This window comes from Monodon monoceros, unplaced genomic scaffold (assembly GCF_005190385.1).
Source record: "Monodon monoceros isolate NGI ecotype Baffin Bay Population unplaced genomic scaffold, NGI_Narwhal_1 Super_Scaffold_22, whole genome shotgun sequence".
In the NCBI taxonomy this organism is placed as follows: Eukaryota; Metazoa; Chordata; class Mammalia; order Artiodactyla; family Monodontidae; genus Monodon; species Monodon monoceros.
In genome coordinates, this window is record NW_021703779.1 from 411,680 (window position 1) to 429,257 (window position 17,578).

General features: G+C 47.1%; 1 protein-coding gene across 1 annotated transcript; it reads right to left on the reverse strand.

Moving 5' to 3' along the window:
- Positions 1-805: 805 nt before the first annotated feature.
- On the reverse strand, positions 806-2,923 carry TMSB4X (thymosin beta 4 X-linked). The gene is made up of 3 exons (XM_029241257.1): positions 2,863-2,923; positions 1,686-1,799; positions 806-1,242 (listed from the first exon to the last, which is right to left on the reverse strand). Exons 2-3 carry the CDS (start codon positions 1,783-1,785, stop codon positions 1,208-1,210), a joined length of 135 nt encoding a protein of 44 aa, XP_029097090.1. The 5' UTR covers positions 1,786-1,799; positions 2,863-2,923; the 3' UTR covers positions 806-1,207.
- Between the last annotated feature and the right edge of the window lie 14,655 nt (positions 2,924-17,578).

Genomic DNA, 17,578 nt, shown 5'->3' on the forward strand with positions numbered 1-17,578 from the left:
AAGACATCACTTTTCCTTTAAAAACTTGGTACTCTTTTATTTCTCTCTTTCTGCACATTAAACGCCCCCCAAAACAAGGGCTTGGCTTTTACCCACCAGTTAAAATAGGCATTTCAAATGATTGAGAAGTTATCAAGGACTCAACGAAGGTAAGGCCTGACTGTAGGTGAGCCAATTAGATCGTATCAGATTTAAACAGCACAAATTCCATTCTTGTCCGGCTGGTGTCCTTTAAATCCAAAGACAGTTTTCAGTATAAGTTGAGAATTAAGTCATATTCATTAACCGTTAAGTGCACTTATAAAAGCAATCTTAAATATTGAATTTGAACCAGCCGTTAGAGGAAGCACGTATCTTCAATCCTTTTATAAAGCAGCTGTTAAAATTGTCATTTTCTCCTTATCTGACAGGACTGATAATTGTCTAAGTAACTCAAGTTTGACACCTGAAAGTGTGCTGTGACTTACCACCACCTTAATTTTCTTGATCAGATGCAATAAATTCAGTGTCGGCTTAACAAATAACAGACCCTTCAACAGTTAAGCACTGCAAATATTTCTATCAAAGTTTGCGTTCAACGCTAGATACTAGGAATTCAATGACCGTAAGAAAATGATCTCCTAATTAATTACCTAGTGTAGACGAGCTATTTCACATACCTGGATGAAACCCATTTCTGTGTCGTTTTGCCCAAATGACCAGGTGTTTGTCATCTATCGCTCCCCAGGGCACCCACCTTTGACCCTTTTGCAAAGGTTTCATCTGAATAAGATGCTCCTTTCAGAGACCATACTGTCACACCAACCAGGTTTTAAAACTTTATTTGCATATTAAAAAAATTGTGCATTCCAATAATTAAAATCATTTGAACAACAACAACAAAAAATGGCACTCTGATTAAACTGCATTTTACAGCCCGCAGGACACCTTGGACCAGCTTGCTCTTTAGATTTCACTGTCGTCCCACCCAGCCTCCTTCACCAACATGCAAGTTCTTTTCCTTCCCTGCCAGCCAGACAGGCGGATGGGAAGCAGGCGCGGCCTTCGTTGTCAGTAGTTCTCCTTTCTTTGATGTGAAAAAGGGCAGCACAGTCATTTAAACTTGATCCAACCTCTTTGCATCTTACAAAGTTAAACAGCTAAAAGAAGTAAAATAAGAAGGCAATGCTCGTGGAATGTACAGTGCATATTGGTGGCGCACGCCTCATTACGACTCGCCTGCTTGCTTCTCCTGTTCAATCGCTGCGACCGGAAAATAAAAAGACAAAAAAAAAAGATGGAGGGGGCTGGAGATGCGAATTCAGTATAGCCGAGCATAGGATTTCAGTACTTTCGTTTAAAGACATCTCTCCTCATCAGACAAATTTCTACAAGCACAAATAGGCATTCCACCACGAAATATTTATGTGATATACAACATTTGAAGAGAGAAAAGGATAAAGGCATTTGCATATTAATATGGTATATTAAACGCTCAATCATTAGATTATTAAAGCCCCGTGTTTGTTGGCTGCAAGGCAATTTTCAATTAACCTTTCCATGCCGCGTGAATCACAGAACTGTCAGCTCCTCCCCCGCACTCCCTGCACCCACCCCAATTCTCCCAGCCCCTCCCATCCTCTCCTACCCACCCCGCCACTCCCGCTCGGCCTTTTCTAAAGAAGGGGGGTGGGAGGGAGGCTTACTTTCTTGTGAAGGCAGTGGATTTTTCTCTTTCGTTTCTGTTTTCTTCAGTTTCGACTTATCGAATTTCTCAATCTCAGCCATATCGGGTTTGTCAGACATGGCTGCAGAGGAAGCTGCAGGTACAAAGCCAAGAGCGAGATTGAGGGCGGGCCACCTACCCTCGTCTCTCCCGACTCAGAAACGCGCCTCTGCCCTGTCTCCTGCCGTAAAACCCACTTTGCCACCTTCCGCTTTCATTCAGGGCTAAAGATCATCCTCTTTTTACAGGAGAAAGAGAGGCCCCCCCGCCTTTAGTATTTAAAAACGCGGGGGGTCAAATTGGGAAGATCGCCCACACAAGGAGGCCGAATCTTTCAGAACAGTGAAATTAACCACTGTGGGTTAGCTACTTGCAGCGTTTCAACATTAGAGAAAAGTGAAACCATTTCAAGCTTAAGGGGAAGAAAATCGACTTAAGAGTTCTTAAAATGAAGCCAAGCCTGCACAAAATGTTTCCGTTTTCTATACGTGGCCTCTTCCCCAAAGATGCGAGCCGTCCTGCTTTCTTCTCTGCTCACAAAGGCGGCAGCTGCTGCCGGGCGCCACCGACCACCGCCCTACCCGCTTCCTTCCTTTCGCTCAACAATGGAGCCAGCCGCACACAAAGCTGCCCCCCACACCCTCTAGATCAACGCTGATCTGCATTTAGGAGCGACTCCGCAGCTCTGCACACATCCCCCTGCAAGAAGGGCGTTTTAAACATTTCATAATACAGCCCAGCCGTCTTAAACCTAAACAGATACAGCCCACGAAGCCATCAGAGGCGAGAGAAAAAATGTGACTGTGAAGCTCCAGGCTTTGGTGGGTGTGAGCCGGAACAAAGGATCTTTCTGTTCCTGATTCATCATCGCCTAAGAAGCGATGCAGAATGCTTTTCTTTGGGGGGCGGGGGAGGAAAGAAAAAAAAATGTTCCCTTCGAAGCTGCCATAGCAAAACGCGAAATTTTTAAATACTTAAAAAACAAAAAAAAATCACCGAGTTCCCGACCCCGTTACCCAGCATCTGGAAGGGTCTAGCACCCCCAAGCTCCCCAGGGGCCGCCTTTCCCGGGAGGACCACTCTAGCTCGGCTTCACGGATGCGGGCGCGGGGCGGGAAGGGGAGCAAAGGGCAGGAGGCAGGGGCCCCCGGGCTCACCGGAGCGAGTTACGAGCGAACGAGGTCCGACCTGCGCAGTGGTCGCCGCCGAGTACCGGGCAGGGCCCGCCGGGCGCCGCTATATGCGCGCTCATATGTAAATGAGGTGACGTCACCGCCGGCGCGCTTAACTCCTTCGCGCCGCGTCTCCGGAACGGCGTCCGGGGCCTGCCTGGCGTTGGGGGCTCACACCCTGTGTCCACCCACGCACGTAACCGCAGCGAGGGCGGAAAAATAAAACGCGCAAAGCCCACCCTGCAACACTTCCTTCATAGTACATTCCCCCAGCCCCTTATGTCTGTTCTGTCATCATGGATTTTTGCAGCAGCTGCGCAAACCTGTTCTTGGGGACCGGAGCGTGATAACTAAGGGCCTGGGTGGTACCTAGGGGGGACTGGCATTCCTTTACTGCGAAGCTGCCTTTGTCCGTTACAGACATCCCCAAGCCAGGGTGCGGTGTCCCTCGCCCCAGGGCCTCGCCCACTGCAGCGGTGCGATTCCCGTGATTTCAGCTTTCAGGCCAGTGGAAGCCCTACGCCCCACCCCGGCCTTCTTTGTCTCCTCGCTGCCATTCTCCTAGACTTGGGTGGGAAGTAAAGCACCCTTAAGTGATTAAAAAAAAAAAAAAAGTTTTCTCACTGTAACATGCATATTTTTTAAAATGCTGTAAGTTTGGTTAGCACCCAAATCAAATAACCGGAATATTTGCGGGTTGGCGGTGAATTTACCGGGAGTTTATAGAGTACATCGCCTGCCTCTTAGGAAAATAAGTCAAGTTCAAGCTCTGCTATTGACTTGCTGCCGGACAAGGAAGAAGTTCTTTTACTTTCCTGTTCCTGATTTTCCTAAATTACAAAAGTGATTGCCAAGGAGGCCCGGGTGGAAGGCCAGAGACTGCACTCCCATTATCTCTAAAATCTGAAGATTCAATTTAAAAATCGAACTCCGTATTTTGAAAGGAGTCTTTCGAGCAGGATTCCATTTTGAAGTGCGTTTCTGAGTTACATCCGGAAATATGGGAGCTCTAGGTAGAGAGTTGTTTTCAAAATGGCACCTGACTCTGAATACTAGGGACCCCTCCCCTTGGGCTGAAATCAGTTACAAATACCATGGGGGGAGGAGAGGGGAGGTGCACAAGGCCTGTGAAGGGAAAAAGAGCCAGGTTGTGAGAGTTTTCACATAAAGCAGTATGCACAAAACTCCTTCCCCCTCCCTGCGTCCTCAGAAAATGTTTCCAGAAACCCCTTGCTAATCTTGTTTATGGCCGAGGCTTTTGTCTCACTGGGGGTTGGAGTCAATTGTTATATAGACCCATGAAAGCCACTGCAGGAGCACCTCCGACTTCCCCATTTCTGCGTCCACTAGACTTCCTTCTTCCTGGGGAGGGAGGGGGACAGGGTGGGCAGGGGCAGGTGACCGTCTGGTTCCCCAGTTCACACTCGGCTGGGTCGCTGTCATTCTGCTCCCGAATGAGGGCACTGGACTTCTTCATGCAGGCACAGTATGTCATCTCTCTGGTTACACGTCCCCCTGACCCTCCCCTAGTTGACTGGCCCAAGAGTCCACTTCATCGTGGAAACTCAGGAAGGAGCGTGCAGGGTGGATTTTTGGCCCTTTGCAGCCGTCAGGTGCTTCGTGCTGACACCATTTCTGTCGGGTTCTGGGAGTCCATTTCCCCTCACCCAGCTGCTGTCAAGAATCACTTCTCTCCTCCCCGAGTGTCCGGATGACACAGGTACGACACTAAGGCTCCCTGCTTCTCCCCAAGGCCTTCTCCTCAGGCCTTGCAGCGCAATGTCTCTGAAGGCAGTGGCGGAGTAGAAATTTGTAAACCCTGGACCATTTTTCTAGTTAGGCAACAAGCAGCCTTCCTTCTGCCTGTCTCTTTAGAAATGGATAGAGGAAGGGAAAGAGAAGGAAGCAACTCCCTGAAAGGAAGAGTGGCTGCCATGTTAGGCTTGACTTGTGGACTTTCCGGGGGTTCTAGGAAGAATGGAACGGACAGCGGGAGGCAGATGGCAGCAAATGCGAACTCAAGGAATATTCCCGAGAGTTGTGTGACCCTGGCCTGTGAATTAATTTTTCTGTGTATTTTCTCATCTGTGAAATGGGATCATTCAGTACTTAACCTTCCACGGTTGCTGGGAGGCTGAAATGCTTCAGACAGTGTGTGACAGCGTTGTTACTGTTTTGCTTTGTATTATTATTTAGGATGCAGGGTTGAGGAAAAAATCCTCAGTGTTTGGAATTAATTGCACATTTTAGATGTTTTTGTATTAGTTCTTTCTCTTTTAAAGTACCAGTTTACTGAGATTTTCATGAGATCTTTTGCTAATTTTTCAGCCAATAAAATTTCAGTCAGGCATTGTAATAGCGGCTTTATGTTTGTTTTCGCCTTTCATGCCCAGGGCCTTTCCATGAGGAGAGGTTTACAGATACGGAAACTGAGGCTTAGAGATCCAGCATTGGGATAACTCGGCCAGTAGCCACTCTGTACTATTGACGCTGAGAAAATTCTTCGCCCCCGGGGCCGCCCTGGGTCTGCACCTGAGACTCACCAGGAAGAGCGGGAGGCAAGGCTGCCTTGTGTCTCACAATGCCTGGTACATAGGAGTTGCTCAGTTAGCAGTGAAGGATGGCATGGAACTGACTGGCTTCAGTGAGGAAGGTCCTTGCACCTGGCTCAGCCCCACTCTGCACCTGTGACTCTAGCCACCTTGCTTTCTTCTCTTCAGTCCTTCCAGTATTGATGCTTCAGACGTCAGAGATAATTCCTGCCTCCTGGAAGCTACCGTCTAAAATGGGTTAGCACGTGCTGGGTCACCAGTTCTCAATCCCAAGAAAAGACAGAGGCTTGGAGGGACAAAAGAACGGCGGCGTGTGCGCGGGGCTCAGGACTCTCCAGCGAAAGCTGACTAGACAGCCCACCTGAGCCAGGCCCTGTCTTCCTCTCCTCGGGAGGCCACAGACCCTGTGAAAACCGTGCCAAGAGAGCCTGCGCTGGAAGGTGGCCACGTCGAAGCCTGTGCCCAGTGGAACCAGGAAGCGGTGTCAGGGCACACTGTGTTTTATGTTGCTTTCCAGGGCAGGCCGGGGACAGATTTGTAGCTATTTCCAAAGCTGGGGAAACAGCCCTTGAAATCTGAGTTCAGGAAAATTCATCCTATTATTTTTAACCTATTACATTTTACGCAAGGCACTGACCAGAGAAGAGGAGGGGCAACGGGGACTAAGCAAGGCTCCCGACTCTTTGCTTTCTCAGGCCCAGGTCCCTTCGTCCACTTTTCAGGGCCTCCTTCCATCTGCCCCCACCTGCCTCAAGCCACTTTCCCCTGTGACCCTGCAAGCTCCATCTGTTCATCTAAATCTCCTTAAAGACCCAGCCCGAGTCCAGCCTTGATGACAGGGAGGTGATATTTAGTGGCCTAGCTGTATGTCAGACCCTCTGTTGAAGCCCTTTGTGTACAACATCTGATTCAGTTCTCACCCTGTGTAGTGGCTGCAAATATCCCCATTTTACTGCTGAAGAAACTGAGGCTCAGAGAATTGAAGCAACTTGCTCAACATCTATCTTCCAAGTCTACGTGCTCTCACGGAGGCCCGTTTCTACTAGGATTCCCAGCTCGGCGGGGGGCTCCACGTTGTACTCCATGCAATGGAACAGAAGGCTCCCTCAGCTAGGGGGCTAAAAAGGAGGGGGCAGTACCAGGAGAGCAGGGAGGGTCAAAGAACAATCTCGAGAATGTCGGACCCTGGGCTGCTTAACTTTCCTGTCCACTTTGTTGATCTGATGGAATCTTAGAGCCAAGGGGATCTCATTCAACCTGGTTCCCTTCTGTGGCTTGAATTCACCTCTACAACATCCCCTCAAGTGGTTCCTCAGCCCCCTCACAGCAATGGCAACAAAAAGAAGGCAGAGAACCTTTGAGTACATGCAGGGGGCGAGGAGTAGCTTCCTTTAGCCTGGGGCTTGCATCGAATGAGAGAAGCTGACAGAGGAAACAATGTGGAGAGGCAGGCAGGGGCCAGATGGTGTAATAACAATAATAACAACAAGAACCACCACAACAAAAGCAACAGCAGCAGCAATCATGACCATAATAATAGCAAACATTTCTTGAGGGCTTACCATAAAGGGGGGAGCTTTCCATGTGTAATCTCCCCAAATCCTTGCAGGCATCTCTGACAGAGGCACCCTAAGGTCCCCCATTTTGCAGGTGAGGGAGTCTTGGAGAATCAGATAACTTACCCCAAACCACACAGTGAAAGCCTGAGGCAGTGTCTGAACCCGGACTGGCCGGCCTAGAAGCTGCCTCATTTAAACACTACAGTTTTCTAGAATCCTACCCTAAGGCCTTTAGACTTTTGTTCTGTAGGCCACATCAGGGTAAAGTTATATATTCCATCTCAAGAAACCATCCAAGGTTTCCATCATTAAAACTTTTAAGCGTAGATATCATAGATATCATAATAGGTCGTATCAGTTAAAAATTTGCCTGCTCCAATTTTCAAATGATTTCATTACAGACACCCAATCTGCCCTTTGCCTTCTCCTACATAGCCTGGCACGCTCGCAATAAAGGGGATTCTTTATCTTGAACAGTGGCATTTTCACACAGCTTTTCACTACTTTAATATTTTTCCCAGCAGTCATTCATATTACAACGGTTAAAACAAAACTAGTAGGTCAAACAACGTATCGGAAGGGGGGGGCATTGACAGCCTCCTGTGTTAAAAATGAAACTATTTATTCCGTTGTGAAGCAGAACTATCATTAGCAAGTAATAAGTGTTCATATGTTGTAATGTGCTTCTTTGCTGGGCGTCAAAGCTTTTCTGTAGCATATAGTTCCCAGGTCATCAGCAGAAGGTGGTTAATGGCTTTGTGGGGAGAAAAATGAAGCTCAGGTGGGCAATGGACAAGTGGCCCAAATTTGGGGGGACACCTCACGTGGGCCCTAATCAGCCTTCTTGGCTGACCCTGACCATTTCCCCTCCCCGAGGCTGGTTTCTTGGGCCTGTGACCCGTGTTGTCGCACAAGGCCCCACCCTCACAGAGGCCCTGTGCTTGGCTTAATGCTCTGCTGCTGCCATCTTGAAATTCTTCATAATTCTGAACAAATGGCCCCATGTTTTCATTTTGCCCTGTGTCCCCAAGTTATGAAGCCAGTCCTGCCCCTTTCATTCTCATTCCCTCTGTGCCCCCAGTGCCCCTGGCTCTTCCTAGGACCCAGGAATGGGTCCATTGACTCATCCGTCTCTTCCTCTGCCTAGCACGCCCTCTCTCGTCATTCCCACCCAGCTGCCCAAGAGTGGAAAGTTTGAGCGTGTGCACGGGACAGTTCAGCCTCTCCACCGTGTGCTAAGCTTCAATCTGAGCCTAGTTGTCCTTGGAGCTGGTGACCCGGGGAGGTCACCACCTTTTCCTAGGACCTGTGCTGGGTGCACATACCAGGTCTCTTCCCTTCCTTTCTGCCACGTTATTTTTTCCTGTCTGACGGATGCCTGCAGTAATCAGCTCACTTGCGCATCAGAACTGACTGGCACATACCAAGGCCAATGAAGGAGCAAGCCTTTACCAGCACGTCCACCCATTTCCCCAATTCTCTCTGATACCCACCCTCCCTGGAGCCTTCCCAGGGAAAGAATCCCATAGACATAATTTCCATCAAAGCAAGAAGAAGAGGAGGATGTCATCTTTTCACACAAAGGCCCAACATGGGGCAAATGAAAGCACCAGGAAAAAGAGAGTTGAGTTCTAGGCTTATACTGTGCAATTTATAGCCAGGAATGAATTGTCCGAGTTGGTCAAGATGATATGGACAACTGGGATTCACAGACACTAAAATGACCAAATCTCACTTTAGCAAATAGATTTAACTAAAGATGTAAAAGCTGATCATATTCTTCACAAAGTTAAACACTGAATATCCATACGACCCAGCAATTCCACTCCTAGGTGTATGCCCAACAGCATCGAAAGCATGTACTCAAATACTTGTACTCTTGTTCATAGCAGCACTATTCCAATACCCAAAAAGTGAGAATGATCCAAATGTCCCTCAATGGATGAATGGATAAATGAAATGTGGTCTAACCATATGATGGAATATTATTTAGCCATCAAAAGGAATGAAGCGCTGATGCATGCTGCCACGTGGAAGGACCTTGAAAACCTGCTAAGTAAAGAAGTCAGATACGAAAGACCACATATTCTGGATTCCATTCATGTGAATCATCTAGAATAGGCAAATTCCATAGAGACAGAAAGGAGATTAGAGGCTGCCAAGGAATTGGGGAGGGAGGAAAAGGGCGTGATGACTCAACAGGTCCAAGGTTTCTTTTACGGTGATGAAAATGTTTGGGAACTAGTTAGAGGTGGTGATTACACCGGACTGTGAATGTACTAAATGCCACTGAATCGTTCACATTAAAATGGTTAATTTTATGTTATATGAATTTTAACTCAATTTTTTAAATGAAAAAAGAAAAGGAAAAGAAAAGAAAAGTGAATCATAGTCCTGTTTCCTCACAGCCCAGGGTCTGGTTATGAGGAAATGGGAGGCGAGTCAGGGTGGAGTGAGCTTTGGGGTTCTTAACTCTTTTTGTGCCAGGGCGATCTGAGGAAGCCTCTAGACCCTTTCTCAGAATTACATAAATGCAGAAAATAAAAAACCCGGGATCACGAATGAAAGCAATTCTATTTCCATACAGTTACCAAAAGAGTTGTAAACATTGTGATGCAGTAATATACATGCTTCCTTATGCATTAAATAGCACAGTCTACGAGGAGGTCTCATACCCAGCATAAATTCAAAATAGTGATGAGTGTGCAGTGCAAAACGTGAACAGATATGAAAATATCTGTGATTTCTGTTGTTGATGCAGTCACAGGAACCGCTAATAACAGAGGTTCCTTGCTGTTACGGACTGAGCGTTTGTCTGAATGAAGGCGGGTGTCTACAAGCCAGGAAGTGGGCCCTCACCAGACACTGAATCTGCCAGCACCTTGGTCTTGGACTCCCCAGCTTCCAAAATTGTGAGAAATAAATGTCTGTTGTTGAAGCCACCCGATCTATGGTGCTTTGTTACAGCAGCCCGTGCTGACTAAGAGATGTGCCTACATGCATACTTGAAGGAAATGCTTACACTCAGGTAGAGGTTAATGAAAATAAAGATGTAATTTTTGTCTAAGTACATGGATTCTCTCCAAAGACCACTTGAATGACTGTGGACCCCAGTCTATTTAAAAGAGAGGTCTCTTGAACTACAGGAAGTCACCAACAGGGTTTCTGAGAGAGAATGGAAGAGATGGTATGGCTGCCAATAAACCGGATAAGCCACTGAAGAACTCTGCTTTGGAAATTTAATTGACTATTTCCCCCTGCCCACTCTCTGCATGGCCTAAATTCCACAGTGGAGAGCAGCAGATTACCTAAAAAGGTTTAGGCACCAGCTCAGGGGAACCAGCAAATTGGACAACAGTTGGGAAAAAAATTAATTTAAATTAAAAAGACCAGCTTACAGCTTACAGGTGTCACCTTACATTCCAGGCTTCAGTAATTCTTCTGTAATACATCTCACATGTATCTGGTGTTTCTCAACTTTATCAAGGCATTTTCTCATTTTGGTTGTCATTTTACCCTTCAAGCATCCTTATGCAGATAAAGGGGCTAGGTGCTGGTATCAGTCTTTCGCAGAGGATGAAACTCAGCACAGAGAGGTTTAGTGACCTGCCCAAGGGTATTCAGCTGGTCAGCAGAGCCAAGACCACCAACCCAAACTCCTTACTTGCAACTGTGGGCCCCTAGTCCTTTAGGCATGATTTTAGGTGCTAGAGCTCAGATAACACATACTTCAGGAGAAAGGTTCTAGATCTAGGATTAGAAGGAGGCAAATTCAGTCACGTATGAAACTCAGTCATCTAAGGGCAGTATTTTAACTAACTGTAGGATGACTGATTGGTAATGGAATTGTTCCCAACGCTAAGCAAACGAAAGCACACTGGCTTTTGTTGCGGTGGCGTGTTTTGTTTGTCCGTTTTTGTCCTCCAAGAATCATTTCTCAGATTTGAACCTCCATGTGCGTGCTTGGCTTCCAAAGACCTAAAATGCCTCATTCATGAAAATGGCTTGCCCGACATATTTACACACACGCTCTCCCCACTTATTTTTATTACTTATGGTCCTTGGCACAAAGAGTAAGCATACATTTGGACTTCAGTCTATTTTTCTATCTACATCCAGACAGGGACATAATTTTAGTTTGGGCCAGGAGGAGGTATTTTAACGTCTGAATTTTCTATTTTGTACTCTACTGCTATGTTTGCAGAAATGCCTTACTTTTTTAGCTAAAATACTTAATCTGGTTTTGCATAAGAAAGAATGCACTGGCCTTGGTCCCCAGTTCCTGGGAGGGAGCCTCTAAACTTTTGGAATTTCCCAAGTGTTTGGAGTGTCTTTGTTATTCCTGATGGGCCCCTTGGACCACACCTGATTGTTTATGATAACAAGGTGACTTACAGAAAAGCTGCAAAAACACAATGAAGATTCATCAATTGGTAATATTTTGCCACATTTGCTTTATCATTCTCTGACTCTCGCACTCTTTATCTATCTATCATCTATCTTCTAAACGCTTTGCAAATCTGACAACTTTTACCTCCAAATAGTTGGTGCACATTTACTAAGAGCAAGAACCTTTTCCAGCATAGCCACTGCACAGTTATCCGTGCCAAGAAATTTCACATTGCTCCAACACTGCTATCTTAGCTACGGACCTAATTCACATTTTGCCCATTAGCCTGATAATATCCCTATAACAATTTTTCTGATTCAGGTTTCAGTCCAGGAGCATGTATCACATTGAGTTGTCATGTCCCATTAGCGTCTTTTCATTTAGAATTTCCTCAGCCTCTCTCGGTGTTCAATGACACGAATATTTTTGAAGACGACAAGCCAGTTGTTTTGTGGAATTTCCCTTGAATTAGGTTTGCCTGATGTTTCCTCGTGATTAGACTGGGGCTTTGCCTTTTTTGGCAGGAATACTACACAAGGGATGCTGTGACCTTCTCGGTGTCTTGCATCAGGAGGCACGTGGTCTTGGTTTGTTCCATTGTTTGGGATGTTACCTTTGATCATTTGACTAAGGTGTTCTCTGGCAGGTTCCTCCACAGTGAAGCCATTATGCTTTGAGATGTGCTTTTGATTGTATCTCTGTTTCTTACATGGTGTGGCTCTTTCAGCGGTCTTTGAAAAGAACTCTTAGCTCAGTAATACCACAAAGTGGGTGGCTTACAGACAACAGATATTCCTTACAGTTCTGCAGGCTGGATGTTGAGATCAGAGTGCCAGCATGGTCGGGTGAAGGCCCTCTTCAGGGCCACAGACTTCTCATTGTATCCTCACATGGCAGAAGGGCTAGGGAGCTCTGTGGGGGTCTCTTTTACAAGGGCACTAATCCCATTTGTGAAGGCCCCACCTCCTGATACCATCACATTCAGGGGTAGGATTTCAACACATGAATTTTGGAGAGAACACAAACATTCAGACCATAGCACTCACTCATGGTGGGATGAATTGTAACCTCAAAGCAGGTGAATTACTCTCCCCACTGTGCACAAACCCAAATGAGATTCTGTACAGCACTGAAGGACATGGAGAAACCATGTCAGCGCCATCCCCGCTTACAAGTAACTTAGCTGTCACTTGAGCAATACCATAGTATTCAGAGTGTACCCCGTTTCCCAAGGAGAAAATTTAAAAAGATAAAACATGGCAAATATATTTTCACGAAGTAGATCCATGAGGGTCTTTCCTTATTAGACGCTAGGGAATGGGGTAATGGAGGCTGCTCACTCAACCTGCTTGCTGAACCTCTCAGGATATAATTCTGTCTCAAAGGGCAGACCAGAAAGTTGGAGGATTCCCTTCCACCAGTGCCCTACGCAGTGTTTAGAGTCTCAGAGGGTCTTCAGGTAGCCTGGCATCTTAGGTGTTTGTGAATCATCTATTAGTTGAGGGGAATTTACTCTCCACCTGTCCTGCTGGGGGACGTGGGTTGAGCCACTGGAGGGATTCGTGGCTGACAGTAACAATAACGAGGCTCATCTGTGGAGGGCTTGCCAGAGCCAGACGCTTCTGCATTCCACTAACGACCTGGTTGGGTAGGTAGAGTGAACATGTTTTACAGAGGAAGAAACCAAGGCTCAGAGATGTAACACGCCCAAGGTTGCTCAGCGAGGGAGACCAACCATTTAATGTGACAGTTTAAGTTTTCTTTTTCAGCATTTGATTTGCATTTTCCACCCTCAAGCAGGGGTGGCGAGTAAGGAGAAGGTGAGATTTCAGATACCACAAAAATTGTTAATTGGCCTTTGACTAGGTCAGTCGAAATCGGTTTTTTATTTTGGGGGGTGTTTTTTATTGTTTTTTTGCTTTGATGGGAAACACACTAACATTTGTAGCACTAGATACTCTGTATTGCTCTGTTGGATCCTCTCAATAACCCCATGAACTTGGTCTAAGGATGGATGCTCATTTTACAGATGGAAAAACCGAGGCTGTAGAGTTTGGCAAGTGGCTCGTCTGGTTCCTGAGTCTGGTCTCTAAGCCCCTCTCACTGAGCCAAAACTGATGTAGGGAGAGATTTCCCCCCCACCATAGGAGGCTTTCAGATGCAAATCGAACAAGGAACCCTAGTCTGTCCCTTTCAGACTGACAATCTGAGAAGGTTGGATGATGCCTCAGGTTGGTCAGAATGCGGGGAAGGAGAGCGAAAGCAGCTCTCACAGGCCCTGGTGGGAAGTATAAATCCAACTTTTCAGGGGTACCGGTGGCTCTCCAAGCATTTCCAGCGTGATCCAGCGATTCCACTGTTAGAATTGTTTTCAACCGCCGTATTTGGACACAAAGATATCTACGTCTGCATCCACATACATACATATATATATATATAATACATACCTAAGTATATACTAATTAGATCAGTTAAATGTAGGATAGAATACCCAAACAATGGAAAATGATGCAGCCATTAGAAAAAGATTGGGGCAGGTTTATTCACGATGCCATGGAAGGATGTCCAAACTATACTCTTAAGTGGAAAAAAGAGAACCTTAGAAAGAGTGTATGGTCTCCTCTGTGCAATAAAAAAGTCAGGGGTATCGAGACAATTTCCAGAAGGGAGTTTTAAGAACTATGAATAGAGGTTACCTCTGGGGAAGGGAAATGGACAACCCTCTATTATTTACGTTTTTCCCAGAAGCATGTACTACTTTTATATTTTAAAATATTTTAAATATCATTTTATGTTTTACTTTCCTCTTTTATATATTAAAAAAAACATTACTTATGTTGATGGTGGGGAAGGCTATGTACGTGGGGGGCAGGGGGCATATGGGAAACCTCCATACCTTTCACCCAGTTATGCTGTGAACCTAAAACCGCTCTCAAAAGTAAAGTCTATTAAAAAATATAAAATAAAAAACTATATATTATTTTATCCTTTCCTGCCAAAAAACTTCATAAAACCAACACAAAGGGAGTTGAGTATGCATTTGAAAGAAATCGAATGTGACCCTGGACTTGGGGTTTCTTCAGTAAGAAAACACCTTTGAAAGGAAGTGAAACAGGCAGTCAGGACTGAGTAGGGGCACTTCCTGCTTAGCTGCACTTGAAGGAACTTGTTTTTTTTTTTTGCGGTATGCGGGCCTCTCACTGTTGTGGCCTCTCCCGTTGTGGAGCACAGGCTCCGGACGCGCAGGCTCGGCGGCCATGGCTCACGGGCCCAGCCGCTCTGCGGCATGTGGGATCTTCCCGGACTGGGGCACGAACCCGTGTCCCCTGCGTCGGCAGGCGGACTCTCGACCACTGCGCCACCAGGGAAGCCCGGAACTTGTGTTCTTAAAGGGGCAGGAAGACAGTTATTGTCAAGACTGTGGCTTTTATAATCCGAAATCAAATTGGCTGTAGACAGGTCCCCAGCAGACCTCCGTTCTAGAAGGCAACTCAAGTACAGTTTAGTCAGCCAGCCCACCGCAGGCCCAGTTCAGAGCCATCCTTCATGAGAGCAGCTGTGCCTTGGAGGCTTTCCCATAAAATGTGAGCAAAACATTACATTTTGGTGAACTGAACTATATACTAAGTGAGGTTGGGAAGCTGCTCCTGGAATCATATAATGATGTATGTGTGTGTCTGAATATCCACGGATTGGATATTCATTTTTAGATGTTGCCGTTATTTTGCATCTGCTAGCTCATTCTTGCCTCCTGACAGCCCAGTGAGGGTGTGATAAGGAAGCTGGCATCCCATTTAGAAGGCACGAAATGGGACACGTGGTAAGTGACATGCCCAAGGTCTCTGGGTGTGTAGCAAGGCCAGAAGCGGGTCCCAAGCCTAGAAGGTTGGCTTCTGGTCTGGCGCCCCTGCAGGGGAGGAGCCGTGGTTTCCTGGGGTTTCCTCATCCATCCGTCCGTTTATGTGCAAGTAACTTTCCACCGACTTCTCCTGTGCCTACCTCGAGGGTTAAGTGCCCATGGAGCACTGCGGTGGGAGTTCTGACCAGGGAGGCATCCACATGAGTAGTGGATGGGGGAAGCCTGGAAAAACAGGTGAGGCTGGCAGGGATGGGAGTGGCATCTTGCCACCTCTCTCCGCCTCGAATCCATGCCCGTAATCCCCAGTGACTCCCACTTGGCTACATTGTGGGCTTCAGATCCTGGGAGACGAAAAAGAGTGGCACAGAGGAGGTGGGGCGTGGGAGATGGAATGGAGCATCTTCACAGCCCCTGTTCCTTCTCACGTCTGCCAACTGCCGCTTTCCCCTGTGAATTATAGAACAATCGCCTCCCAGGAAGCTGAGCAGAGAGGCTGCACACACCCGCCCTGCAATCGCCATCATTACTGACATTACTGACATGATTCTGGTGCCCTGGTGAAGACTGTGTAGCTGGGCCGTGCTCGTTTCCCGGAGAGTTCCTTGTGCAGGCTTAAAGGAAGGCTGTCTTCTCCCTCTTCCCACCGTTTCCCATCACACCCCAGCAGAGATGCTAGGTTTAGCTGGTAGAAAAGCAGAATGTCGCAAGATTGGAATTTCAGATAAATAACAAATAGCTTTTGAGTATAAGTTATCCCATGCAATAGCTGAGACATTTATATTTAAAAACGATTAGTTATTTATCTGAAAGTCCAGTTTAACTGGGCATCCTAGAGTTGATCTGGCAATCGTACCTTGAGGGGGGAAACTTAGACCCATTCACAGGTTGATCCCTACTTCAGTTGTCTGTCCATCCAGATGCACCCAAACACAGACAGACAGACAGAGAGACACACACACACACACACACACACAGAGAACAGTGCTTAGTAAGTTTCAGGCCTCTCAGTTCTCCCTCTAGGGCCTCCTGCCAGCCCTGCCCCCTTGGGTCCTCTGAACGAGGAGAGAGGGGGAGGGGAAGGAAGAGAAGGGCGGGGGAGGGAAGAGGAGGGGTAGCTGAGAGCTCAGACAGCCGAGCAGATGGGAGCCGCCCGCCCGCAGGATAAACAGGCCTGCGAGGCTTGGAGCCGATCCACCAATCACGCCCGTGTTCAGACCCAGAGAGCCTGTGTGTCAAGACAAACGAGCCAAAAGACTTCCCCGCGCTCCCTGAGGCCTGGATAGGCCTGGCTGGATCTGTGCAGTTAGCCAAGGCTCCTCCCCCGCAGAGGCTGGCTTCTGCCCGGGCTTCTGGTGGCCACACAAAGGCGGGATTCAGAACCAGCAGGCGGGGAGACGCGGCTCCTGGGCACACAGAAAGTTTCAGTACTCTCGCCCCTCTGTGCCTTCCTGGTCTCACTGGGCAGAGAATGACTGGGAGTCCACCAAGGGCCAGGCAGTGTGCTAATGGGACAAGAGGACGCCTGCCCTTGCATTCTCTCTTTCTAATCGACTCGATCGATGTTTAATTTACATCAAATAAAATGCACTCATGTTAAGTTACCGTCCATGAATATGGACGACCATGTATGCCAGTGTCACCATCATCTTGGTCGCGATACAAAATATTTCCATCACCCTAGACAGTTCCTTGTCTCTCAGCCATTTTAGAGACTTGGCCTTAAATGGTGCCCTACTGGGGGAAGCTCTGACTTCCTGAAGCAGGATACAGTCCTCACACCCCCTGCCCCGGAAAGTCTTCTGTTGTGACAGTTGTTCCCCTCGCTGCCATTTGTTTGTTCGCTGTCAGGCTGGGTCTCCTCGGTGGGCCTAGGTTTCATTTCTCTTTGTATCTCCGGCACACAGACACGTCAGCCCTGAAGGAATAATGCTTGCTGAATGCTTCCTGGGGCAGAGAAGTCCAGCCCTGCAAGCAGGGAGTTATTGTCATTAATGCGGAGAGCTCGATAAACAAAGCAAGTTGCAGCCATCAAGCCCTCAGCCACTGCAGCCGCCCTGACTGTGCACCCTGAGGGGATTCAGGATGGAGAAAAGCAGGATATTGGCCCTCGATAGCTAAGGTACATATCAAAGGAATGATCTCAATGAGCCCAGATTCTTGCATCTTCCCATATAAAGAAAACTGCTAAATTCGTTAACCTGAGACTTCCGGTTTTCTTTAACAGTGATCTTTTAATGTTCTGACTACCTGGTATTTTTGCAAAAACTCCTATATATCCTGGCTCCCCGCCCCTTACCTCTTTGGAGCCGTCCCTCAGAGTTTTCTGAGAGGTTGTCTCCTG

What these genes read in the sequence shown, in the direction of transcription:
- TMSB4X (XM_029241257.1), bottom strand. Translation starts at nt 1,785, where the DNA reads ATGTCTGACAAACCCGATATGGCTGAGATTGAGAAATTCGATAAGTCG. An exon ending in TCCACTGCCTTCACAAGAAA is followed by an intron (nt 1,243 to 1,685) that starts GTAAGCCTCCCT and finishes TTCCGGTCGCAG; the next exon opens with CGATTGAACAGGAGAAGCAA.